Source organism: Ptychodera flava, chromosome 9 (genome assembly GCF_041260155.1).
Source record: "Ptychodera flava strain L36383 chromosome 9, AS_Pfla_20210202, whole genome shotgun sequence".
NCBI lineage: Eukaryota > Metazoa > Hemichordata > Enteropneusta > Ptychoderidae > Ptychodera > Ptychodera flava.
In genome coordinates this window covers 36,615,383-36,643,241 of record NC_091936.1, presented here as the reverse complement: position 1 = coordinate 36,643,241, position 27,859 = coordinate 36,615,383, and the positions used below count along the sequence as shown (strand labels likewise).

The window sequence follows — 27,859 nt, the reverse complement described above, 5'->3', positions numbered from 1 at the left end:
AAAACCTGCTGAATTTTACCTTTCTTTAATTCGTGCGAGATTTGCGCGAGGACGTGATAAAGGACCTTTTATTTTAGTATATTATATATATTGTCCTTTTATGTCATACAGACATTCATTTCAGACGTGACAACTCCTACAAGCTTCTCAGTATATTGTTTCATTTTAGTCTGCTTTGATATATGCCCATAAAACTTGGAGCAGGTCTACAACCGATTTTAACAATGTCTACAAAAGACTAGACAAGCTTCGACCGAGTACTGTGGTAACAGTATTGTGTTACTTAGCTTGATCAAACAGGTATTCATTTCCTACCCTTTGGCTTGAGTTTATTACCTAGATAAAGGCTGTAGTCTTTTAGTTTACTGAAAACTAAATACAAATGAAAAACTTGCATTTCTAAAGGTCGCAGTTGACGACCTGAGCAATATCCGCAGGATGCAAAGCTTGTCCATGTGAAGTCTTACATACCATAGTAATGAGTTAAGAAATTACGAAATGCAATTATTGAATCTTGAGAATGCTTTCGGTCCATTGCAATGGAAGTGCGGTACAGAAAACGTCTCTAAGATATTTCCTTGTAAGGCGCTGTGGAGTTGCAAAATTTGAGTTCCTTGAAATTTTGATGTAGTGATGAAAGAATTTCATTAACAGCTGAATATCTATGACTGCCTGTGCTGCGGTTATACAACTACAAAATCTGTCTATTACTGAAATGTGGTCATGGACAATGAAACTATCATGAACCGAAATATTATTCATCAAAATTCCAAATGTCGACGTGCGCCAGATACTCGCCGTCCACCAATTTCCACACAACAACATCTTTGCCTGTTATCGTCTTCGCACCATCTTTGCTCGTCAGTTTAAAGGATGATCTGGAGGTTACGAACTCGTCTCCGTGTTTCCCAAACACCTCTTCACAGACACTTTCACTAATGTATTGATCTCCCAGTAAACCATTGTCATAGCCATCAAGTATCTCTGAAATGCGATGATTTTTAGATTTGGTCAATGTAGAATATTATCTCGAAAATACCGCTGTACCTTTACTTTCAATGGGCGACCTTCTACGAAGTGTCCACTTTCAAATATGTTGGCATCTACGTGATATCTTTATAAACTGTTGACTTTTATGTAAATCACAATGCTGAAAAATAAATGATTAAATAATTGAACCTTATATGTATTTACCTGTGATTACTATGTCTCTTTTGCTGTATTTTATAAGGCTTTGGTGTCCTAGTTAGTGTTTTACTGCCTCGTGTGTTTTGAGAAAAGGGACACTAGCTCATGATCATACCGGAAGAGAAAAATGAATAGTCCCGCATACTAATTGTTACGTAAACAACCGCCCTATCGCAGTTTTCAAGGCATATTCTTCACGAATGTCGATCCCCGATTTTAATTATTTACTATTTTGAAATCACCAGAAATAACTCTTTTCGAGAACAATTATAAGTTAATTTCTCTCCTACTCACCCTGTCTGCCGTTCAGCGTCTTTCGTCCTGGGCCCAACGATTTTCCATCTGCGGTGTACATCTGCGCCATGCCTTTAAAGTCTCCCAAGTTAAATGTGTGTTTGGCTTTCTGATATTTCTCATTGATGACTGCTTTAATATCTGGAGTTGTAGCCATTGTTGCCTACATCAACGAAAGTCAAAAAATGAGAAGATACGGTGTTTTCATCGGGTTCAAACTCACAACATACGGTATCTAGTCACCTATAGCGGAGAAGCAACAGACAGAACCGCTAGGCTAAATCCCCGATCTCAAAAAAAAGTGGTTCAATAAGACTTGTTTCAGATCCAAATATATACTGACATCTCTACTTACTCTACGGTTATACGAATATTGTGCGTATTGTTATGGGACTTTCTTGAGAAATATGGAGCTAATACTTCAGTATTATAAATTTTGTTGCTGTCAGGCCGGAGCGTACATACCCGGTCTCGATATCTGACACAATAAAGTCATACTCAACTCTACAACACAACTGGCCCAACGTGTTCATAATTGGTTCCACACTACATTCAGACAGTTACAGATCAACTTTTTTTGAATTTTGACATGATGGACAACCTTGCCGGCCGATACCGTCACTCCTCGTGATTGCTAGATTTCAGTTCTCAGGCAGATGCCTTTGTGCGAATTAGTTTTCTTTGTATCCCCAAGGTGTATGCCATTAAAATAGTCTAAAATATTTGCGGCTCACTTTCTAAAGTGCTCACCTCTTGAATCTATATGGAAATGATGCCATCTGTAGAACGTGTATTTTTGTCTAACAGATTGCTTTTTTTCATTCTAGATGGGCTATAAGAATTTTTTACTTTTACAAATGACAATGAGCTTCAACCGTATAACCTTACCAGATCTGCTTTGCCCAATAGACTCCCAAGTGTACCGTGTTGGCACGCCAACGTTTGTGCCCCTGGCATTTTCTGACTTTCTAGAATTTGACGTTCATAGAAAACATACTGGGTCTTACGCCTACCAAAATGCGAAAAGATACTACTCGTTTCAGTGCACCCATACGGAGCACACGCTACTTGTTTAAATGTGTGTGTTGTATGCCCTTTGCACTCCGATGTGTATTGTTAACTAACACATTTGTGCGAAATTTCAAGATCATATTTGTAATGCATACGACCACTTTTAACTACCCCGATGCAGTCAAGTACTGTCATATCAACAATCAAGCAAATATAAATTCACAGACATAGCTTGTTTTGTATGACCAGATTAAATTTGCAAATGAGGCCCTCCCCAAGGCAGGTTTGTAAAAGATGACACTTTCCACATTCCGCTTACTCATCCCTTTAAATAACTGAAAGCTCACCTATGGAACTTTTAAAACCTTAAGGTGGGATGCGCCTCAGTGACAGATATTTGGACACTCTAACTTTTTACAGTATTGTTTCAGCATACCTCCTTTGGGGGCTCATTTTGAAATTTATTGGGTAATTAAAGATTTCACCGGCTCAGTTTTGTTGAAATAGAGAATTTATTTTCCTCCGTACGGATAGCACAGGGATGGCGACCATTTTATATTTCAAAAATCGGAAATTTATTTCACTAGGGCCTAAATGTACTTTTTTGGGGGTGTGATCCCCGATTTTTATTCTTGATTTAGAAAGAGAATGGTTGAAATTTTACATGAATAAAACGTTTCAGCAAACATCTGAGCCTTTTTTTTCGAGGTACGAACTACCTTCAAGGCGAAATTTGGCCCAGTTGTTTTTACAATTTTAATGTAAAGACCAAGTTCAGATCGGACTGTCTCGACCTCGTACTGTTAAAGTTTTCGGATGTATACTGTGATATCAACATGTGCTTCAAAATTTGGTTTTGTTACCCAAAAAATACTACCGCTGTTAGGCCGTAAGGAAAAACGCATTGAAATTCCTGAAAGTACTATGGACAGCCCCTGCAAGCTTTACCGTTTACAAAGGTATTGGTCGTAATGCAATCCGAAAACTATTCTTATATTGAGTCTGATATTTCTATTTGAACAGCTACCTCTATGCAGTCAAGCTTTTCTTTTGTTTTATCTTAGCGTTACCTAATACTATGTATTCAAACGAGTAAGGCCTGAAATAGGCTTTACATTCTCCGAGTCATTGGGAAGCCATCGACGGAGGGTCGTTTCATATTTTACAAGAGAGGAGAGTACTGTAAAAGGACACTTGAGCGGCCCTCTTCATTAAATCATATTGTTCCAAAATGATATGATTAGGAACACATCTTAAGTCCTGCGGTGGTTGAACGGAAATACACGCCATCATGTGAAAACATAATGCGTTTACATTTTATCGTCACGGTGGAAACATGTCAAGTAATAAAGGGCAACTTTTGTTCTACCCGACCCGAAACATTCCCAAAATGTGGGCATTGGAGCGATCAAAATAGTTTTTGTCAAAAAATGATATTTTTCATGTGAAAATGTTTGGCATGGGAGGTGTACCAACATATTTATCCATACTTGTTCTCTTTTTGAAACTTGGTGAACTTTTTCAGCAGCTTAAAAATCTTTTATAAGAGTTTTCGCAACATTGCCAAGATAAGTCACTACATGTTGCCATTTCAACAGACGTAAAATTTTTGTCAATTCTGAAGCATAATACTCCATGTTACAGTAATTTTCGAATATGATATCATAAAATGGTAACATGCATTATTATTATATGTTTACTAATGTTGACATGCCATGTCTTGGTACAGCTCTGTGAATAAAACAAATAGTTTGCTGTTTGACGGATCAAATTTTGCCTGTCGCTAAATGAAAAACATATTCCTTCTAAAATGCATTTTATTGGAAACATATACCTGCATAACACTTACATATATCACTCGACATAGGAAAAGGTCTGTGCAATCGAATTATTCTGCCTGTCTGGCCCATTCCTATTTGACTGACAATAGACTCCCGCGGCCATATTTAGGTCACTCAAAGACTCTTTTACTTCGCATAAAACTGTTGACTTAGTTTTTCCTGAGAAGAACATGATTAACCCTGCCGGGCATACATAACCGTTGAGTGCTTCGACGTTATAGTTTTATTCAGATGTACTGGAAATAATTTTCAAAAAAAGCCTTCAAAACTTCCGAAATTATGACGACGACTGCGACACCATGATGAGTTTGAAAATGTTGTGCTGAGATGAACTCTGCAGGGAGCAGGTCAGCTCTGCGTGATAGGGCTCTGTGTTACCGGTTATAGGCGTTGTGAGGCCTATACAATGAAAAATAGGCACAATATTATTGTTGTAGTTCACGGTTGTGGGTGAATGACTGTTGTATGATTACACACCTAGGCCTATGATCTTGTTGATACAATGATTTTTGGTTTGGCGATCGAAGCTAAAGAGGGTGCGAGTTTACCAATGGCAAAGTTGCCTTCCAATAGTGGATTATATATATTCAACACATGTTAACGTCAGTCAATATATGACCTTTATAACCAGCGGCTTCCGTAAGTATGGATTACAAATTTTACAGGATGATGCTCACCTTGGGACACAGGATCACCGACAGAGAACCGAGAGAACTGCGAGATTGGTTAGACGTATTATCGTTGCCTGTATACAAATTGAAATTAATTCGCAAGAAATGGGGCTTTGTCTGATGAAGATGAAGGGGCGAGTGTTGCATTAAAAATAATTTTGATTGTAGAAAGTGTAATTAATTTTCGCCGTGTCTATTATTCTCGAAGTTCTTTGAAATAACAGTAAGTACTTGACACTCTTTTGTTGTGTGGAAGAATATATCAGAGTAAAACGTCGCAGGCGAGAAATAAAACGAGGCAAAGTTACGTGTTGAAGGTCATAACAAGGTAAAGATATATTGATGGGGTGTTAAAGGTCACCACTCGGATCACCAGCTGTTTCATGCCGGACCAATAAGGCTGATTTCAAAAACACCTCTTTAGGGGGCTTCTACCAATCAATTCAAAACATGAACTTTTTGCATCAGTAATTACCCATGATTAATTATTTATCTACCTAAAAGTACATCTATATTGCTTTAATGCACCATGCGGATTTGTTAATTATCAATTACACAAAAAGCAGAATTATGTTTCTTTGAGTTTCATATTTCATACAGACCAAGGTATGAATGTAACCTTTGATATTTTTTCAGTATTATAATTTGATTTGTATTAAGTTCATTTTCTTTCACTTATTCTAATTGTCTTTTCCTACTCCCTAAAGCGTGTGCAAATGACTAGTCATCGAACTTTCCAACAGCCAGTATTTGGATTTAACAACAGTCTCTCTGGTAAACCAAAGTTGTTTGTTCCCCAACTGACTTCAATGCTCAACAATATCAAATATACAGACTGCATTAACAAGCTTGATACAGGGCATTGAAAATTGATTTAAGGAATCCGATTAGAAAAAGAAGTATATCTACATCCATGTAGAAATACACAGAACAAAACTCTTTTTAGAAATTTCAAATTTCACAGCAAGAGGAAATTTAAAAACATATATTCGTATTTGCTGCGTCAAATGTTTACGCCTTTGCAATTTTTTCAAGATTTTGAAAATTAGTCCCTGAAATTTCATTGCAACTTGTTACTTTATTTAATAACTATATGTAAACTTTAGAGAATAGATTTGATTTTTGTCTTTATGCTATTATATGCACTCGCAACTACTGAGCGTTAAATTCCATGACATGTCTATGTAGATTAAGTCACTGGTACTTTTGAAATAAATAAATAAAAAATTCCAGAGCTATAAAATTGTGAGGATCTAAATGACTCTCCTCTCTGGCCTAAAAGTAAAACCAGCCAGAAATTGTTATGTGGGATATACAGCACAAATACTTCTAAAGTAACTGAATTAAATATTATTAACTTAGGCCTAAAAGAAAAAATAAATAAATAAATTGTTCATCGGAATCGCCGCTTCTACTTTGCCCGATTTGGAATTTTTTTTTTGGCAAATTCATACTTCTGCATTGCAAATATTTTATTACAGCCGCTGGCGGCGCCCTAAACTTCGTCGGGTTTTCGCGAGCATGTGGGATTCTGAATGAGACTGTTGATCAAACACTGAATGTATATGTAATTCCCAATGTTATTGTTGAGAAATATAAGTGTTGAATTCAATAACCAGAATCAATGTATCTTGTCTGAGATATTTCTGGTTAGCCTAGAAGGAGAAAAGATTAGTTTGTCTTGTCTGCATCCAGGCAAAAATGTCCGAGGGATCACGGTTACCTTTGGCTAAAACAAAAACTTTTTAAAAATTTTCGCTCGCCGCTCCTGAACCTTGGTCCAAAAAATTCGATTAACAAGATATTTTTTCCTCTGGCCTTAGTGCCTGTCTACCTATTTAATCAAGTGTATTTATTTACATGTCATCAAATGGCGCCCTCATCAATTTAGGAAAAAATAATCGGTTTGTTTTCCCCTACATACCTTTAAGGGTAACAAAACATCCATTACTCTCTTGCAGCAGACGTGGACGGTATACTTAGATACACCAAACCGTTCAGCAACGTCTCGCATACTGGATCTGTTTCGGATATACCATGTAAATATCAAAACCTGCTTCAATGGTTCTATAAGCAAGGGTCTTCCATTATTTGCTACCGTGAGATTGGGAGCGATGCTCGGGAACACTCTCAAAAGTCGTCCTGTATAATTTGAAGTGTTGTCGGAAATCGCCAAGGCTGTATTGGGGAATTACATTTTCAGCGTAATCGGTTATTTTAGGAACTTTTTCTCTCTTATTGAAGAAAAGACTTATTGCCATCGGAATGGTGCGGCCGTTGACATCAAAAATAACATCGTCTTGCATAATTTCTTCGAAAAAATTAAAATTGCTATGTTTTGAGCTTCGTCGTCCACTATCGTACGCGCCGCCATGTTTGGAACAAGGCTTTTTCTTTGGTTTGGGCGAACGTTATGAGAACATATCGCATTTCGACGATGAGGGCGTAATTTTGATAATTCGAGCAGCGCACCCGAACGCATCCTGTGTTACTTTTTTATCTACGTTCTGAATATGTTTTTGGCCAGGTCACAGCTTGGTGTAGGCACGATCATTCCGACTGAGCGTAGTGTAGGTATGTGGCTCCACGCATAGCGCTATCACATTGCTATTAGGCTTCGTTCACAGATATTAATGGGAGATTCGAAAATTTTGGAGGTAGTAGAGAGGGGACATGAAAGTTTGGTTCTGTATATGAGAAGGGACCTATTCAATGAAGTTCAATGAAAAATGAATAACATTTCTATGTCATCCGATGGCTCTAATGTTAGTTATAATTAAACAAAAGTTAAGAGTTTGGGTCATATGACAGTGAAAAATACTTGTACAGAAGATCAGGCGAGAGAGCAACACATGGAAGACCAGGAGACTTGACAGTAATCTGGGATTGTTTAATTCTGGCACATTAGAATAATCAAATATCAAAGACAAAAGATGGGTTCACCATGCTTGATGTTTTACAAATATACGATGAAAAGTCACAGCTTTTAACGAAAATCACTTGAATCAATATTCAAACCATTCCCTGCAAGTACATCCAGTGAATGAAATTTTAACTTTCTCTTTGTATAATAACACGAAAGTAAAACTTTGAACAGCAAAGACTCTAATTTAAGTGAAACGATGTGTGACTGATAGCATTATTTATTTTGAACCAAATTAGCCAATATAACATCCAAAATTTCAGAGATTAGAACTTTTCAAGTAGCATCTAAGTCACACGTTTGGTACTATTGATAACATTTTTTTCGGTTGGTCACTGTTGCTCAGTTTTTCACAATTTGAAAAAATGTAGCCAGGAATTCCCAATTTGCCTACTCTCATGATAGTCATTTTGTGTGTGATCGACCTGGCCACAGTTGGATTAACTCAAGTCAAATGTTATATAGTTTATATAGTTATAGTTATATAGTTTCTATAGTTTAGAAGTGTGATTTTATTGTTCAAAAACTAGCCCGTGATCACATTTGCTTCTTGATAGACTGAACAACAACCGATCTAGATTGGGCCCGGTCGCTTTAATCATCAGCAGTTACAGGCTGGCTTAGCTATCGCATTCACCCAACAATCTACGCCACAGCTTACCACTAACACGAAGGTCTACAGACGTTTATTGCTTTACTCTGTTGTTATATTTATATCCTCACAGACTTGGATCAAGTCTACAACAGATTTCAATAACGTGTACATAGGGCAATCTTCAACTGACTTTGGGAATACGTTATCATGTTACTTCGCTTGATCACAGAGGTATTCATTCCATACCCCTTGGCTTGAGTTTATTTCCTCGATAAAAGCTGCTGTTTTTGACTTTTCATGAGAACACCAATAAACAAAAAACCTGCCCCCAGGGCCCTGAAAGGGTCGCGTATGACGACCTGAGCAAGTATTCGAAAGACACAAAGCTTTCCCGTGTGAATTCTCCCTATATATCATAGTAATGGGTTAAGAAATTACGAAGCACAACTATTGAACCTTGAGAATGCTTTCGGTTCACTACAATAGAATTGCGGTACAAGTAAACGTTTCAAGATATTTCTTTGTAAGGTGCTGTCGATTTTGCACAATTTGAGTTACTTGAAGTTCTAACGCAGTAATGATTTAATCCTATCAGTAGCTGAATATCTATGACTACCGGTGCTGCGGTTGTACAACTACAAACTCTGTCGACGTCCATTCCTGATATGTGGTTCAGGGAAATGGAAGTATCATGAACTGAAGTATTATTCATCAAAATTCCAAATGTCCACCTCCATCAGATACTCGCCGTCCACCAATTTCCACACAACCACATCTTTGCCTGAAATCGTCTTCGCACCATCTTTGCTCGTCACTTTAAAGGATGCCCTGGAGGTTACGAACTCGTCTCCATGTTTCCCAAACACCTCTTGACACTTATTTACATTAATGTGTATATCTCCCAGTAAACCATTGTCAAGGGCATCAATTATCTCTGAAAAGCGACAATTTTTCGATTTGGTCAATGTACAATATCATCTCGAAAATACCGTAGTAGTTTTACTTTCAATGGCCCACCTTGTAGGAAGTGTCCACTCTTCAAGGCGTTGCATCTGCGTCATATTCTTATAAACGTGCAAATCACAGGGTAGAGAAATGAATGGCTCAACAATCGAGCCTTGAATGTATCTACCAGTGATTACTATGTTTCCTTTGCTGTGTATTATAAGGATTTGGTGCCCCAGTTTGTGTTTACTGCGCCATGTTTTTGAGAAAACGGACACTAGTTCATGATCATACCTGAAGAGAAAAATGAATAGTCCCGAATACTAATTGTTACTAAAGAACCGCTCTACCGCAGTGTTCAAGGCATTTTCATCATGAATGTCAATCCCCGATTTTAATCATCCACTTTTATAAGAACTCTTTTCGAAAACAATTAAGCTCATTTCTCTCCTACTCACCCTGTCTGCCGTTCAGCGTCTTTCGTCCCTGGCCCATCCATTTTCCACCTGGGGTGTACAGCTGCGCGAGACCGCTCCAGTCTCTCAAGTTAAATATATGTTTGAACTTCTGATATTTCTCACTGATGGTTACTTTAATATCTGGAGTTGTCGCCATTGTTCCTACAACAAAAGTCATGGAATGAAAACTTGTTTCAGATCCAAATATTTACAGAGCTGTAGGCCTATATTTTGCATCCCTACTTACTGTACAGTTATACGAATACTGCACGTATTCTTATGGGACTTTCTTGAGAGATATGGAGCTAATACTTCAGTATTACAAATTTTGTTGCAGTTAAGCCGGAGCGCATAGACTCTGTCTCGGTGCTTGATGCAATAAAGTCACACTCAACTCTGCAACACAGAGATGGCTCAAAGTGTTCATCATTGGTTCCACATCACATTCAGACAGTTACAGATCAACTTTTTGACATTTAAAATGGCGGACAACCCGGTCGGTACCGTCATTCCTCGTGATTGCCAGATTCCACTTCTGAGGTTGATGCCTTTGTGCGAATTAGTTTTCTTCGTATCCTAAAGGTGTGTGCCATTGAAATAGTCTAAACCAAACTATTCGCTGCTCAGTTTCTAAAGCACTCACTTCTCGAACCTATTTGGAAATGTCTACCCCACAGCCTGATTGTTTTAATTTTATAATGTAAAAACCAAGTTAAGATCGGAGTGTCTCGGCCTCTTACTGTTAAAGTTTTCAGATTTCTGCAGTGATATCAAAGTAGGATTCAAAATCTGGTTTTGTGACCCACAAAAAATACAGCTGTTAGCCCGCTTAGGAAAAAATGCATTGAAATTCCGGAGAGTTCTATGGACAGTCTCTGCAAGTTTTATCGTTTATTCAAAAGTATTGCTTGACGTATGTAACACAATCAGAAAACAATTGTGATGTTGAGTCTAGTATTTCCATTGAAAAAAACCAACTCCATTCAGTTAAGCTTTTCTTTTGTTTTATTTTTAGCGTTACCCAATACAACGCTTTTAGAAGATCAGGGCCTGAAATAGGGTTTACATTCTCGTTGGGAAAGCCATTATATCAATATTTGCATCGGGGGATAGTTTCACATTTTTACAAGAGGGGAGGGTTCTGTAAAAGGAAACTAGAGCGGCCCTCTCCGTTAAGTCGTATTGTCCCAAAATGATTTTAGGAAAACATCTTAAGCCCGGCAATGGTTGTATGGGAATTCACGCCAACATGTGAAATTATAATGCGTTTTACTATAACTACCAAAAGACGAACCTTTTAAAGTCGCGGTAGAAATATGTCAAGCAATAAAGGGCAACCTTTGTTCTACTCAGCCCGAAACATCCGTAAAATGTGGACATTGGAGCGATCAAAAAATATTTTTTGACAGTGATATTTTTCATGTGAAAATGTTTGGCATGAGAAGGTGTACCAGCATAGCTATCCATAGTTTTGCTCTTTTGACACTTAGTGAACTTTTTCAGTAGTTTAAAAGACTTTTATAAAATATTTCGCGAAATCAAACAACTAGTTTGTTATTTCACAGATCAAATTTCTCATGTCGCAAATTGTAATACATATTCCTTCATCTTCTTCGAGTCTCTCGGCTATATTTAGGTCACTCATCGGCTCTTTTACTCCGCATGAAACTGTTGACTATTTTTTCCTACGAACATCTAGATTAACCCTGTTGGAAATGTATAGACGTTTAGTGCCTCTAAATGGTGATTTTGTTAAGATGTGTCAAAAATAACCTTGAAAAAAACACTAAAGTTTTCGAAACAATGATGACGACTGCGATAACGTGATGATTTCTGAGAATTTTGTGTGCACAGACAGCAGGTCACCATGACCCATGAAGGGAGCAGGTCAGTGAACTAAATCTAGCACAAACGTCATTACAAAATGCACAGTATGATAATAGACAACATATTGTTGTTATAATTCATGGGTGCATGTGAGTGAATGAGTCATGTACGATTACAGACATAGCCATATGAATCATGTTGATATAATGATTTTGGTCTTGACGATCGAAGCTAAAGAGGGTGTTAGTTTACGAATGGGCAAACGTGCCCTCCAATAGTGGATTTTAAACATTAAACGCGTTAACATCAGTCAATATATGGCCTTTACAACAACCAGTGGCTTTCATAATTATGGATTACAATTTATAGAATGATGCTTACCTTGGGATACGAGAACACCGACACAGAACCAAGAGAACTGCGATATAGGTTAGACTATTATCGTTGCCTGTATAAAAATTGAAATTAATTCGCATGAAATGGGTCTTTGTCTGACGAAGATGAAGGGGCAAGAGTTGTATCATGACTCCTAATGTTGATTACAGAAAGTGTAATTGATTTCTGCCTTATTTATTATATTTTTATCGTGGTTCTTTGAAATTACAGCGATTATTCGACACTCTTTTGTTGTGTGGAAGAATACATCAGAGTAAAACGTCGCAGGCGAGAAATAAATCGAGGCAAAGTCTCGTGTTAAAGGTCATAACAAGGCAAAAATAGATTGATGGCCAGGGGTATTAAAGGTCACAACTTGAATCACCAGCTGTTTTCATGCCGGACCAGTAAGACTGCATTCACAAACACCTCTGGAGAGGAGGGAGAATCGACGGGGGAACTTGAAAATATCAAGGGTATGTTGAGGCACTTGAAAGGATTTGGGGACTTTATTAATAAAGGGGGAACTCGAAATGGTGGTCAATTTAAGTTAACGTTTGGCTAATTTTTGAATGGTTTTGTGTATCCACTGCAGTTTCTTGTTCTACTCCCGGAAGCGTGACAAATTCGAGCACAGTCATATGTGTACAGTCAGCATTGTTATTGTTTGAAATTGAATACAAGTCCGGACTAGAATTCATTTGTCATCAATAACAATGATTACGGTCTTTGACATATTACAGATTTATCAAGTTTTTGTCAGGGAAAATAGTTTATAGTTTACATGTAGACTACCATTAGAAGTGAAAAAATAATATGGATGAAATACCAACATCATATCTGTTGTCCGCATCGGAACTTTAAAATACCCTATTCGATCAAGTACATTTGTATGCATTGTTGATCATAATTTTCGGTGAAATTCGAAAATCAATTTTCTTGTACACATATGTACTTGAAACCACCCTATTATAATCAAGGACAATTATGTCAATTATCTAGGGTCTATATACTAGTATGCACAAATATTGCAAGTTTTATATTGGGACAAATTATTCAGAGTTTTGTCACAGACTCCCACGTCTAGTTGATCAACATTTTCGGCAAAAGGGTTCCAATCAATTTCTTGTACAGATATACACTTGTAACAGCCTTCTCAAACAAGTACAATTATGCCTATTATCTAGGGTCTATATATTCAAATATGAACAAATATTGCAGGTTTTATATTGGGAAAAATATACACAGCTTTTTCTTAGACTCCCATGTATAGGTGGATCAACATTTAGGGCAAAGTGTTCAAATATCAAATTTATTGTACACACGTGCACTTGTATCTATTCTAATGAAGTGTATCTATTTAATTATCCAACGTCTATATATGCACAAGTATAGTAAGTTTTACATTGGAAAAAAATATTCACAGTTTCGTCATAGACTACCGTGTATGGTTAATCAACATTTTCGGTGAAATTCCAAAAGTAAATTTATTGTACACATCTGCACTTGTAAACACCCATTGCTGATCAACTCCATTATTATCAATTATCAGATGTCTATAAATGCTCAGACATTGCTACTTTTATCTTGGAAAATAACTGTTTATAGTTTTAACATGTAAACTACCATGTATAGTGAACCAACATTATCGATGAAATCCAAAAATCATTTTTTGTATACACATGCACTTTTTACCTGCCACTTCAAGCGAAGTACATTTACTGATATAGCTTGCTATTTATGGGAAAATGTTATAAATGCCAAATAGACTCCCATGTTTTATGATTTGATATTTTTGAGTGAATCACTGTATCGGCCACATTTTGCCTTCCTTTGTTCAAAATTATAGCAAGGCAATTACAATGTCGATGTATTGGTACATGCAGTTCCCGCGGCATGCGATAACTTGTAGCTGTACATACGACGTAGGAAAATGCACAGAAGTATTCTCACTTTGATCACAAACCATGAACAAGTAAAAGATTGTACCTTTCTTAAAACAGGCTGAAATAAACTAGCTGCATCAGGGGTCCCTATGTGTACAAATAAAAAGAGCAATGCAATAGTTTAGAAGTGTGATTTATTGTTCAAAAATTAGCCTATGATCACATTTGCTTCTCTACAGACTTAACAACAAAAACAGACCCAGATTGGGTCCGGTCGCTTGGCTTTAATGAGCAGCAGTTACTGGCTGACCTAGCTATAGCATTCACCCCACAATCTAAGCCACAGCCTACCACCAACGCAAAGGTCTACTGCAGTTTATTGCTTTACTCTGTTTTATATTTATTATTTATTTGCCCATAGACTTTCAACTTTACAAACGATTTCAATAACGTCTACATAGGACAATCTTCAACTGACTTTGGTAATATTATCATAGTACTTCGAGTGATCAAGGACGTATTCATTTCATGCCCCTTGGCTTGAGTTTATTTCCTCGATAAAAGCTGGTGTTTTTCCAATTTTCTTGAGAACTAAGTACCAATAAACGAAAAACTTGCCCCTGCCCCCAGTGTAAAGGTTGCATATGACTACCTGAGCAAGTATCCGAAAGTATCCGAAAGCTTGCCCATGAGAAGTCTCATATATCATGGTATAGAGTTAAAAGAAATTACCAAAATGCAACAATTGAATTTTGTTTTCCGTTCATTACAATAGAAGTGCGGTACAGAGAAATGTCTTTAAGATATTTGCTGATAAGGTGCTGTCGATTTTGCACAATTTTAGTAACTTGAAGTTCTGACGTAGCAATAAAAGAATCTCATTATTTGCTGAAGATCTATGACTGCCTGTGCTACGATTGTACAATTACAAACTCTGTCCATTTCTGAAATGCGGTTCAGGGACAATGGAACTATCATCAACTGAAATATTACTCATCAAAATTCCAAATGTCGACCTCGATCAGATACTCGCCGTCCACCAATTTCCACACAACCACATCTTTGCCTGAAATCGTCTTCGCACCATCTTTGCTCGTCAGTTTAAAGGATCCCCTGGAGGTTACGAACTCGTCTCCATATTTCCCAAACACCTCCTCACATATGGTTTGACTATTTCGTTTATCTGCCAGTAAACCATTGTCAACAGCATCAATTATCTCTGAAATGCAACAATTTTTCAATGAGGTAAATATACAATATTTTCTTGAAAATACCGCGGTAGTTTTACTTTCAGTACGAACACGACTGGAACTAATTTTGAATAATCGAATGGTGAAGTTATGTCAGTTTGATCAGCAAATGTTATCTCATCTGCTTCTCTTGTTTAGTTATACTCTTGTTGTTTATGAGTAATTTGAAATATTGCAAGATTCAGCTATAGAACACCTTACAATTTCGAGACATTTGAAAAATATGAAGATCCAATTATCCCAAATTAGTTGCAATCGTGTTCAGGCCACCTTCTGAGAAGTGTCCACTTTACAACAGATTGGCACCTGATAAACAGTTGACTTTCATGTATGTCACAAGGCAGAGAAATGAATGACTCATTAATTGAACTTTATATGTATCTACCAGCGATTACTAAGTCTCCTTTGCAGCGTATTTCATAAGGATTTGCAGGGCTTTAAATTAACTTTTTTCCATGGTTGTCCACTTGGGCTACCATTTTCTTAAGTTGGTAGCCCAGTGACAATGGCTGGTAGCCTATGCATATTTTAGTTCAGGAATATCTTTTTTCGTTAACCAGACAAGAAAAGGCTATTTTTCAAGATTCTGCCCATGAAGTGAATCTTCTAGTCGTTTGATGTGAATATTGCACACCTTTAATAATCAAGGAAACGGGTATAATCGACGATAGTGATACTCAAAAGTTTGGTGACCTATTTGACAACCTGTTTCACACTCAGAGTTGTATGCAAATTTTGATAGAAGTCATGACAACGATAAGACCTTTTCATCCCAGCACTGAGACGTACTGTAGCAGGGCTAAAATAGACCATGGGCTTTCTGTAGGGAGGAGGCATAATTTCCGTGTAATTGTGATTGATACATGATGATCGAAATGCAACGAAAATGTGTTTTCATTGGTCATCATTTCCTGTGCCTGTCATTCAAATCAGTCAGTTCATATAATGAAACTTTGTTCCAAAGTTCCACCCATGGCCGGTCGTCGTCGTAATTTGCATAACAAAGTCATAGTATGGCCTTTCTGTGTCCAGCTGGGTTTGACTGCATTTAGCTCATTTCAAAGTGACTGACCGGACATGGCATGCCAAGTACTGACTGAATTTCAGGTTCCAGGCATTGGTAGTCCGTGTGGGCTACCATTTCATGGATTTTGGCAGCCCCAGAGAAAAGTTTATAGTCTGTGGACGCAGGACTACCGCTAATTTCGAGCTCTGATTTGGTGCTCCAGTTGGTGTTTTACTAGCCCATGCGTTTGAGAAAACGGACACTCCAACTTTAAAGTAAAAAATGCACAGTTTCCTAAATATAGTATTGTAACATATAGAACCGCCCAATTTTAGTTTTCAAGGCGTATTCTTTATTATTGTTGATCCCGATTTTAATAATTTACTCATTTTAAATCACGGTCACCAGAAATAACTCTTTTCGAAAACAATTAAGGGACCGTCTCAGATTGGCGCATAAGTTCAAGAAACTCAATTCCTTCGTTTAGATCTCGGGGCGTTTTACAGCACATAGAAGTGTCATTTTATTTTACTTGCCCTTATTTCATCTCATGACTTTCCTTTTCTTTTTGTTCCTTTTTCTTCTCGCTATAGTCAGTCACATATTTTTTCATCTTTCCGCGTCAAACTTGTATACCCTTTTCCAATCTTCCTGTGCATATGTGCTTTCTTTTCAGTTGTTGACAAGTCGCCCTGGTGTAAAAACATGTCGGTATCCACAAATTTTTCATAATCATTATGGCGCATTGAGCTTTGCTACTGGTTCACCAAATAGAGTCATTTGTCCTACTATACGGGGTGTCTTTTTTCGACATTTTCACTGAGAATTATGTGTCTCGTGAAGACCGCAGTATGCAGGGCTGTTTCGTCAACACAGTGACAGTGAAATGACCAGGTGTGGTTAGAGCAGGCAGACACTTATAGCATATTAAAAAGTGATACTTTTTAGCTTTATAATTTGTTGAATAAAAGGTTTTAAACCTTCGTTCGCAAAACACCAGTCAGGGGGGCTGGAGGATTTCTGGGGGATTCGAAAAGTTTAGGGGCAATTAAGGGGGGACTTGAAAATTTTGCTCTGCCTGTAGGGGGGACTTGAACATTTTTTGTTCCCTTTTACGTTTTACATTTTCCAATTCCAAATTTTTGTATGTAATGCAATGAAAAATGAATACAACTTTTATGTCATCCAGTTGTTGTAATGTTTGTAATGCTTTGACAAAATCTAGAACCATTTTGTCACATTTTATGACTTTTATCTTGAAAAATCTAAACATGTATAATTTGTCGTAAAAAAAAACAAACTTTAGCATAGTAACTGCAACTGTTGATGATTTTACTGTTTCCCTACAGCATGCTAACCACATAGTATTCCGTTTGTCGACAAAGCCTGTTTATTTAAATATGTATTAGGTGATACTGACAGTCAGTTGTCAGTGATACAAATGCATGGTACACAAACACAGGCTGTGTTAGCAAGCTGAATACTGGACAGTTCAATATGCTGTGGGGAGTAAAACAAGAACACAGTTGTATAAATTGAACAAAAATATTGTCAAAATTGTCAATGTTAAAACAGCTACTCCCTACGGGTAGTGTCACTAACAGGTACCGCCCTGCTACTGCAATGTTACTGTCACTGCATATCTGAGCAGTGTACAGAGATAGCTCTGACTCTGATGTACATGGTAATTGAAGAAGGGTTTAGTTCAAATGACACTCATGACATTGAAACACACTTGTACACAAGATCAGGCCAGAGAGCAACACATGGAAGACCAGGAGATTTAAGTGTATATGTTATCGGGGATTTTGAATTCTGGCATATGAGATTAATCAAATATTAAAGAAAAAAGATAGGGTCATTATGCTTGATTTTCTAAATTTTCATTCTCATCATAAAAAAATACAAAAGTAAACTTTGAACAGTAAAGACTATATGTGATTACATGGAATTATTTATTTTGTAACAAAATTTGCCATTATTACACCGAAACTTTCAGAGATTAACACATTTATTTGATGGAATATTTTAACCTTCCAGTATTGTGAATTTTGGGTAGCATTTAATTCATATATGTCTTGTACTTTTGAAACAAATTTTTGTAGGTCACTGTGCTGAGTTTTTGTCAATATGACTATTAGCCAGAATTCATGATTTGCCTACTCTCTCATGATCATCATTTTGTGTGCTCTTCAGGAGGAGCAATTGACCTGGCCAAAGTTGGATTAACTCAAGTTGACTTACACTGATAAATCCAAAACGTTCACTGATGCATTTAAAAATGAATCAATTTAAGAACTTGCCCTAGGAATATGACTTAGTGTTGAACATCTGCGAGCGTAACGGCGCGATACGTGTTTATTTTTTCTGCGCGCACATCCTTTGCTGATATTCAGGCTTGTGATAGTTAGGGGGACTTGAAAAAGTTTGATCATATAGAGGGAGGGGATTTAAATTTTTTATGGGGGATCTGAAAAAAAAAGATTTCAATCACAATTCCATCACCCCCGCATCGTTATTTGTGAACGCAGCCTTAGGATACAGTGTTAATGTATTTGGGACACGAACTAGTTGGAAACAGTTATTGTAAAATTTATTGGCACGAGTGTGCAGTTTTTGTTTATATTTACACACAAAGAACGTGTGATCACGGATTAAACGTGTGAAAGTGAAGTTCACTAATTGAATGGAGGTCAAACCCCTTCCCTCCGTAAACAAACAAATTTCACTTTTTGAACTTATGCGACAATCTGAGACGGTCCTTAAGTTCATCTCTCTCTTACTCACCCTGTCTGCTTGTTAGCATCTTTCGTCCCTGGCACAACCATTTTCCATCGGGGGTGTACAGCTGCGCGAGACGTTTCGAGTCTCCGGAGTAAAATATACGTGCAAAATTTTGATATCCCTCGCTGATGACTGCTTTAATATCTGGAGTTGTCGCCATTGTTGCCTACATCAAAAATGTAAACAAATGAAAAGACTTGTTTCAGATCAAAATGTTCTACTTACTGTACGATTAAATCAATGCTGTATGTATACTTATGGTATGTATACTTATGCAGCAAAATTTTGCGTTGATGTTGTGTTACAAATTTTGACCTACATGTAGTGTTATGGCTTACGAGTGGGTATGATTGCGATTATTTTATGACAATGATTTCTACACAGCACAACCAAAAAAAAAACAAGAACGACAAAAGCAAATAAGGTCTGCAACATATGTACTGAGGTAAACTTTAGAAACATGCATATCAACTTCTGCAGCAATTGGGCAAGCAGATACTTCATCATTAGCAAATGTCAAAAATACCGTCAAGGACACTATGTGCTCACATTAGGTCATTTCCCCCACACTCATCATGACCTGAGTTCAATTAGTCTAGAACATTCCCAAGGTCACTGCCCTTGATGACCTCACAACCTTGAATTCAATTAGTCATGTTTGGAATGTTCTGGAAAGTTGATTAGTTGTGTAAGGGAGATAATTTTAGAACAGTAATTAGCATGTCAATAAAAGTTCTAGATTGTTCTTACATGCCTTTATAAAAGGGACGTGCACAGCTTCCAGTCAGACTTTTGGGATCGTGTCTCTTGTGTGTTACTAAACTCCAGCAGTAGTCATTCTCAAGACTTTTCAAGACCTTCACTGTCAACGCTGGATTTATACTGTGGACTTTGTGCAGCTTCAAGCCTGCAAGCCAAAGGACTGTTCATTCGTCCGACAGACTGTTACAACTCTGAGACTGGAGCTTTGCCGTCCCAGCTGAGATAAGTAATCTGTACACTTTTAAAGCTTGTACTCTATCCCTGACTTAGCAATTAGTTTTATTTTTGTAATAAATTTTGTTTAAACGTTAACTGCTGAGTTCACCCTTTTTGTTCGTTTTCTCTGCACGTAACAAATTGGGGCTCGTCCGGGATACGAATATTTTGAGCCGTTTGACAACATTTTGACAGCCTTTTCAAAACTACTGTATACTGTGAACTCAGCGAAATTTAATCATGGCGGAATTTAAACCAGACGAATTTATGGATGACCTTGATCAGGACACATTTAATTCCCTCAGAAAAGACAACCTCATAACACTGGCCAATTTCCTTAAGTAGAAGTCAAAAGATCTATGCGCAAGAGGGAAATACAGTACCGTATTGCCAAACATCTAGTTGATTTAGGCCAATTTGAGGAATCCACATTGAAAGATTATGAGCCCGAGTCTACCTTTGAACTAAGAAAATTAGAATTAGAAATGCAGACAAATTTGGAGATCAAGAAACTAGAATTACAAATGAGAGAGAAAGAATTACAAATGGAAGAAAGACAGAGAGAAAAGAGAGAGAATTGGAAGAACATCGACTACAGTTAGAAATGAGACGTTTAGAGCTTGGACAGTCAGGAAAATTCTTCCCTTCAGACAAGTTTGACATCACTAAGCATTTCAGGTTAGTTCCCCCTTTCCAAGAAAAGGATGTTGATAAATATTTTCTCCATTTTGAGAAAATTGCTCAGAGTCTGAATTGGCCTAAGGAGTCCTGGTCTATGCTTTTGCAGAGTGCTTTGGTGGGTAAAGCCAGAGAAATTTACATTCAGTTGTCAGTAGAGCAGGCTTCAGATTATGATTCTGTGAAGGAATTAATTCTCAAGGGCTATGAGTTGGTGCCTGAAGCTTACCGTCAGAAATTTAGGGATTGTGAGAAGGTGAAAGATCAAACTTATGTTGAATTTGCTCGAACAAAAGAACAACTGTTTGATCGTTGGTGTTCTTCTGAAAAGGTCAGTCAGAATTATGACAAATTACGACAGCTTGTTTTGATTGAAGAATTTAAGAGGTGCATCCGGAGTGACATCAAGACGTTTATCAATGAACAAAAGGCAGATACATTGGAGGTTGCTGCACGTTTGGCCGATGATTATTCATTGACCCACAAATCTTCATTTCTCAGCAAACCATCCCAGTCCTTTTCATACAGAAACAATGCAGGTAAATTTAACTCCTCCTTTTCATCCAAGAATTCTTCAAAGGACAGTAGGAAATCAAATGACAACAGTTCACAAAATTTAAGTAACACTCACACATCATCAGATCCCAAGTCTCAATCTCCTTCTGACAAACAGTTCGGTACACTTTCTTGTAATTATTGTAAGAAAGACGGCCATTTAATGTCAGATTGTTTCAAATTGAAAAGAAAACGTGAAGGTCAAAGTGGTCAAAGTGGATCTAAGCCAACCGGCTTTATTTCTTCATCAACTCAATTAGAGTCTAATAATGTGTGCAACACATTTTCTGAGGTTAAACCCTCTTATCCCCAATTAATGAGGTCAAGGTCAATTCTTCTCAAGATAGCATTATGGGTATTTTCGAACCATTTATTCATGATGGTTTTATATCACTTTCTAGTGATTTTTCTTCCGCTACCCCTGTCAAAATTTTAAGAGATACCGGGGCTTCCCAGTCTCTTTTGTTGGCAGATACCCTGCCGTTTTCTGAAAAGTCATTTTCAGGTTCTAAAGTTCTTATTAAGGGGGTAGATTGTAATGACTACATTCCTGTTCCTCTCCATAATGTCTATTTGTCTTCGGACTTTGTTTCTGGACCTGTGGCTTTAGGTATTAGGCCTTTTTTGCCTTTTGAAGGGATTCACCTTCTTCTTGGAAACGACCTTGCTGGGACAAGGTCATTACTATCCACTTGTGACTGATAATCCTAGTTTAGATCAGGATCCAGAGCCAATTGAACAAGAGATACCCGATTTATTTCCTTCCTGTGCCATTACTCGAGCCATGTCAAAGAAAACTTCCGAGAATCAAAATACTCTCAAAAATAATGTCACAGATGTTGACTTAAATGACACCTTTCTCAGTCAGGTGTTTGACACGGATCATTCCGTTATCCCTCGTGGATTTGAAACTTCCAGTAAAACTTCTGCTGACCAAAGTCAGACATTTTCTAGATCAAATCTCATTGCAGAACAACACAAAGACCCAGATATTTTGTCTTTGTTTGACAGGGTAGATGATGAAGGTAAAACTTCAGATAGCTCTGTTTCCTATTATACAAAATCTGGTATTCTCATGCGTAAATGGAGACCTCCAGATGTCTTGGTTGATGACGATTGGGCTATAAAACATCAAATTGTGGTTCCAAAGCCCTACCGTGCTGAAATATTGCGCCTGGCCCATGAAACGCCCTGGGCTGGTCACTTAGGAGTCAGGAAAACTTATCATAAAATTCTCAGTCACTTTTATTGGCCTAATCTCAGGCAGGATGTAGCACATTTCTGTAAAACTTGTCACACATGTCAAATGGTAGGAAAGCCAAATCAGACCATTCCAAAGGCCCCTTTACAGCCAATTCCTGCATTTCAAGAACCATTTAGTAGGATACTAATAGACTGTGTTGGGCCCCTACCAAAAACAAGATCAGGAAATGAGTACATGTTGACAATTATGTGTACATCAACTCGGTTCCCCGAAGCCATACCACTGAGAAATATAAAGACAAAGACTATAGTGAGAGCTTTAGTCAAATTTTTCACTTTATTCGGCCTCCCTAAATGTGTCCAGTCCGATCAAGGCTCCAACTTTATGTCTGGAATTTTTCAACAAGTAATGGATCAGCTAGGCATTAAACAGTATAGGTCATCCGCCTATCATCCAGAAGTCAGGGTGCTCTTGAGCGATTTCATCAAACTTTGGAAAACATGATTAGGACCTACTGTTTTGACACAGAGAAGCAGTGGGATGAAGGAATTCATTTTTTGCTCTTTGCTGTTAGAGAGTCAATTCAAGAGTCTCTTGGTTTTAGCCCATTTGAGCTTGTATTTGGACATACAGTCCGTGGCCCACTTAAGCTCGTTAAGAGAAATTCCTATCAGACGATGATGATTGTCTGAATATTTTGCAATATGTGTCAGATTTTCGTACAAAACTCTCTAAAGCATGTGAATTAGCCAGAGAAAATCTTGAGTCATCTCAGCAGTCAATGAAAACCAAATATGATAAAAGCACCTCAAACGGAAGTTTGAACCCGGTCAAAAGGTTCTTGTTCTACTTCCAATTCCTGGAAAACCACTCCATGCTCGTTACTTTGGGCCATATCTAATTGATAAGAAATTGAGTGATTTAAATTACATCATAATAACACCTGACAGGCGAAAACAAAAACAGCTATGTCACATAAATATGCTTAAGCCATATTTGGATAGGGATAATCCTACTATAACTCAGCCTGTCAGTGCAGTCAGTTCAAGCCATTATGAAGATAGTGATACTGAAACTGACTTGAGTGAAAATACTCTAAACTCAAAGCTGGGCTCGGTCAAGCTTCAGAACTCAGAAATCCTGGAGAAGCTGGAGTCTACAAAGTTGGCACACCTCCAGCCAGAACAACAACAACAGGTGAAAGAACTGCTCCACGAATATAAACACCTGTTTCAAGATGTTCCAACGAGGACGAACGTCATCTATCACGACGTTGATGTTGGGGACAGTAAGCCTGTAAAACAACATCCATACAGACTGAATCCAACAAAGCGAAATATCTCCAGGAAGAAGTCAAATACCTGCTGGACAATGACTTTATTGAACCCAGTAAAAGTAACTGGAGTTCGCCGTGCATACTTGTTCCAAATCAGACCACAGTTATCGTATGTGCACGGACTTTAGGAAGGTCAACACTTTAACAAAGACAGACACTTTCCCAATCCCGAGGATTGATGACTGCATCGACCGAGTGGGAAAAGCCAAGTATGTGACAAAATTTGACCTACTGAAGGGATTTTGGCAAGTCCCTCTGACGGATCGTGCTCGTGAAATATCCGCCTTTGTTACACCAGACGGATTGTTCCAGTACAAGGTGATGCCATTCGGAATGAAGAACTCTCCGGCAACGTTCCAACGGATGATCAACGACGTCATATCCGGGCTAGACGGGTGTGCAGCTTACGTTGACGACGTCATCCTGTATAGTGACACCTGGGAGAACACATTAAGCTCATGCGGAAGTTCTTCGAGAGACTGAGTAAAGCAATGTTGACTGTCAACCTTGCCAAATCTGAGTTTGGTTGGGCGAGGGTAACTTACCTCGGACATACTGTAGGACAGGGTGAGGTAAAACCTGTTGATGCCAAAATCAGTGCCATTTCAAGTTTTCCCATACCAAACTGCAAACGACAACTGATGCGCTTTCTCGGTATGGCTGGTTACTACAGAAAATTCTGTCCAAATTTCTCCACAATTACTGAGCCTTTGACTAACTTACTTAAAAAGAAAGTAAAGTTTGTTTGGTCAGAGCAATGCCAACAGGCATTTGATACACTTAAAGCCATACTGCAAAGTGCCCCAGTGTTGTCTGCACCAGATTTCACTTTGCCATTCAAATTAGCTGTAGATGCTAGTGATACGGCTGCTGGTGCTGTTTTATTGCAAGAGGATAGTCATGGTATAGATCATCCTGTTTGCTATTTTTCACGCAAATTTAACAAATCCCAGAGAAACTACTCTACAATCGAAAAAGAGTGTTTATCTTTGATATTAGCTTTACAGCATTTTGAAGTTTATGTTACTTCTTCAAATCAGCCAATAGTGGTTTATATTGATCACAACCCTCTTGTTTTTCTGCAGAAATTTAAAGGCAAAAATCAGAGATTGCTAAGATGGAGTTTAATGTTACAGGAGTTTAATCTTGACATTAGACATATCAAAGGCAGAGACAATTTAATTGCAGACTGTCTCTCTCGTATTTAGAAATTATTGTTGTTCACTTTCAAGAAATTTTATTGTTGTTCACTTTCAAGAAATTTTACTTTAGAGTAAAACAAAATTTGAGTACTTAAATCCTTTTCAAGATTACATTTGTAAAAGAAAGATTTTTCTTTGAAAAATTTTCTTTTTTGAAGAGGGGGTGTGTTATGTAGGTCATTTCCCCCACACTCATCATGACCTGAGTTCAATTAGTCTAGAACATTCCCAAGGTCACTGCCCTTGATGACCTCACAACCTTGAATTCAATTAGTCATGTTTGGAATGTTCTGGAAAGTTGATTAGTTGTGTAAGGGAGATATTTTAGAACAGTAATTAGCATGTCAATAAAAGTTCTAGATTGTTCTTACATGCCTTTATAAAAGGGACGTGCACAGCTTCCAGTCAGACTTTTGGGATCGTGTCTCTTGTGTGTTACTAAACTCCAGCAGTAGTCATTCTCAAGACTTTTCAAGACCTTCACTGCTCACGCTGGATTTACACTGTGGACTTTGTGCAACTGCAAGCCTGCAAGCCAAAGGACTGTTCATTCATCCGACAGACTGTTACAACTCTGAGACTGGAGCTTTGCCGTCCCAGCTGAGATAAGTAATCTGTACACTTTTAAAGCTTGTACTCTATCCCTGACTTAGCAATTAGTTTTATTTTTGTAATAAATTTTGTTTAAAACGTTAACTGCTGAGTTCACCCTTTTGTTCGTTTTCTCTGCACGTAACACTATGTGCTCACATTCGGTTTGAATTGGTCCATTCAAGAAATATTTAAACCAGAAAAACAAGAATGACAAAAGCAAATAACTTAGGTACCGGAGGTCATCTTTAGGAACATGCATATCAACTTATATAGCAATGGGACAAGCAGATCCTAAATTGTCTGTCCTGAAAACGTTACTGACAGCGGAAATCGCGCGCAAAACACAGCAAGCAAAGCGTCCACATATGGCACAAGACCACTAATTTTTGATACCTGCATGGATGCTTGTTTAGTTTGAACTTTAATGTCAAGTATTTTTGTAAAGATATTTTTCTGCCTGAATCAAAGTGCAAACTGTTGTGAATAATGCATGGCTGAAGCATTCTGTGGTAATATGTGGAGTTCTAAGGCCTATAGAAATCATAACAATAAGCCTGAATTTTGTTAAAAACATCACTGAGGGCGCTATTTTCATCGCTATCTCAAAATTTCCGTGGACTTGCCCACACGAAAATTCAACAGTATATTCAAACTGACATTGACCTAAGACCTATAAGAGGATTCATGCCGCTGAATGTTTTAAAATTGGAAAATTAATCTCGACGCTACTATGGTGGCCTTTTGGAAATTAATTAGCGGTCTTGTGCCATATACTAATATGTGTGGGTGACCCAAGCGTAAAGTATAGCAAACTGTGTGTATCATGATGGACTTTGGGAAAATTCAAACTTTAGCGTGGTGTTGGCACGCGTATCATAATGCAACACGATCGTTTGATCGGCGCACGGGCATAGGTGCATATTTTCATAGATTTAAATCCCCGAATTTGGACGGAATCGTGTCCCAGGGAACAAATGGCATCATTTTACAAGTGGTATAGCCACAAACTGATGACATCAAGGATGTGCGTACTTATGAAAATGAGGTCAAAGATTACGTTCTAAAAGGGGCGATAAATCAGTGGGCACCGTAAAATACGTAGAGGGAGGGGAAAGCGGCGGGGTTGATGGAACTTGAGGAGCAATAAAGCGCCTTAGAGAGGGGCAATGTTGCAAGGTACACTGTACTGCTCGCACGGTTTTGCGTAGCTGTGGGTCCATAGCTGTGGTGTTTTCGGACGGGATTCCTGCCTTTTACGGGCTGGTTTTGACTTTTTACGATTTTAACCCCGCCACCGTAAAAGTCAAAACCAGCCCGTAAAAGGCAGGAATCCCGTCCGAAAACACCACAGCTATGGACCCACAGCTAGGTTTTGCGTTGATCTAGGTTGCCTAGTGGGCATCTAGTTGGCAATTGGGAATTTCAGCAGCGGGGAGAGCGCACCGGGGAGCTTGAATTGTTGTGGGGAGTGGGGAGCGGGCAGACTATAGATACTGGAGGGCAGTGGGCATCAAAATTCAGTGGGAGGGCACATTTTCCATGTATGCCAGTGGGCAGTTAAGAACAGCTCTACTTTCCCCTCCAAATTTTAGGTCAAGGTCAAAATTAAGAAATATCGGTATATTAGCCTTCAAAACATGTTTTGTGATGATTTTGCGAAATTCATGAAATTTACCAGTTTGCGGCACCTGTCGATTACAATTTCGATTACAGTACGATTACAACATACAGAATTTTGCTCACCTTTGGGCACGGGTACACTTATACAGAGATTGAGAGAATCCAGAGAACTGCGATCTGGGTTGGCCGTACTATCGTTGCCTGCATATGAATTGAAATTAATGCGCAAGAAATGGGTCTGATGTAGCTGTGATGTCGCAGCGGTACTTGTGGCGTGTATGGAACGCGATCGGGTCATTGAGGTCATCGGGACTGTGGCGATGACCTCAATGACCCGATCGCGTTCGATACACGCCACAAGTACCGCTGCGATATCACAGCTAGGTCTGATGAAGACCAAGGAGCGAGTGTTGCGTTAGGAATGGAAATTTGATTGTAGAAAGTGTAATTGATTTTCACCTTGATTAGTTTCTATTTTTGTCTTAATTCTTTGAAATCAAACCGAGTATTCGACACATTTTTGTTGTGCGGAAGAATATACCGGTTCAAAACGTCGCCGGCGAGAAATCAAACAAGGCCAAGAAATCAAACAAGGCCAAGTCTGAAAGGTCATACCGAGGAGATAAATGGGTCATGCG

General features: G+C 38.1%; 1 protein-coding gene and 2 long non-coding RNA genes across 3 annotated transcripts; all 3 read right to left on the bottom strand.

Annotated features, from left to right (window-relative positions):
* Positions 1 to 104: 104 nt before the first annotated feature.
* Positions 105 to 5,245, bottom strand: LOC139139673 (uncharacterized). Its single transcript, XM_070708537.1, has 3 exons — positions 5,012 to 5,245; positions 1,483 to 1,645; positions 105 to 984 (listed from the first exon to the last, which is right to left on the bottom strand). The coding sequence occupies exons 1-3, from the start codon at positions 5,150 to 5,152 to the stop codon at positions 755 to 757; spliced, it is 534 nt and encodes a 177-aa protein (XP_070564638.1). The 5' UTR covers positions 5,153 to 5,245; the 3' UTR covers positions 105 to 754.
* A 2,629-nt stretch (positions 5,246 to 7,874) lies between these two features.
* Positions 7,875 to 12,271, bottom strand: LOC139140892 (uncharacterized). Its single transcript, XR_011554088.1, has 3 exons — positions 12,135 to 12,271; positions 9,927 to 10,088; positions 7,875 to 9,457 (listed from the first exon to the last, which is right to left on the bottom strand). It is a non-coding gene; the product is annotated as an uncharacterized lncRNA (long non-coding RNA).
* A 1,920-nt stretch (positions 12,272 to 14,191) lies between these two features.
* On the bottom strand, positions 14,192 to 27,479 carry LOC139140891 (uncharacterized). Its single transcript, XR_011554087.1, has 3 exons — positions 27,345 to 27,479; positions 19,058 to 19,220; positions 14,192 to 15,233 (listed from the first exon to the last, which is right to left on the bottom strand). It is a non-coding gene; the product is annotated as an uncharacterized lncRNA (long non-coding RNA).
* Positions 27,480 to 27,859: the final 380 nt, after the last annotated feature.

Excerpts from the sequence above, each read along its gene's own strand:
- LOC139139673 (XM_070708537.1), bottom strand. The coding sequence starts at position 5,152 with ATGCAACACTCGCCCCTTCATCTTCATCAGACAAAGCCCCATTTCTTG. Across the intron at positions 1,646-5,011 it reads CGGTGATCCTGTGTCCCAAG|GCAACAATGGCTACAACTCC; the intron begins GTGAGCATCATC and ends TCGTTGATGTAG. Across the intron at positions 985-1,482 it reads GACGCTGAACGGCAGACAGG|AGATACTTGATGGCTATGAC; the intron begins GTGAGTAGGAGA and ends ATCGCATTTCAG.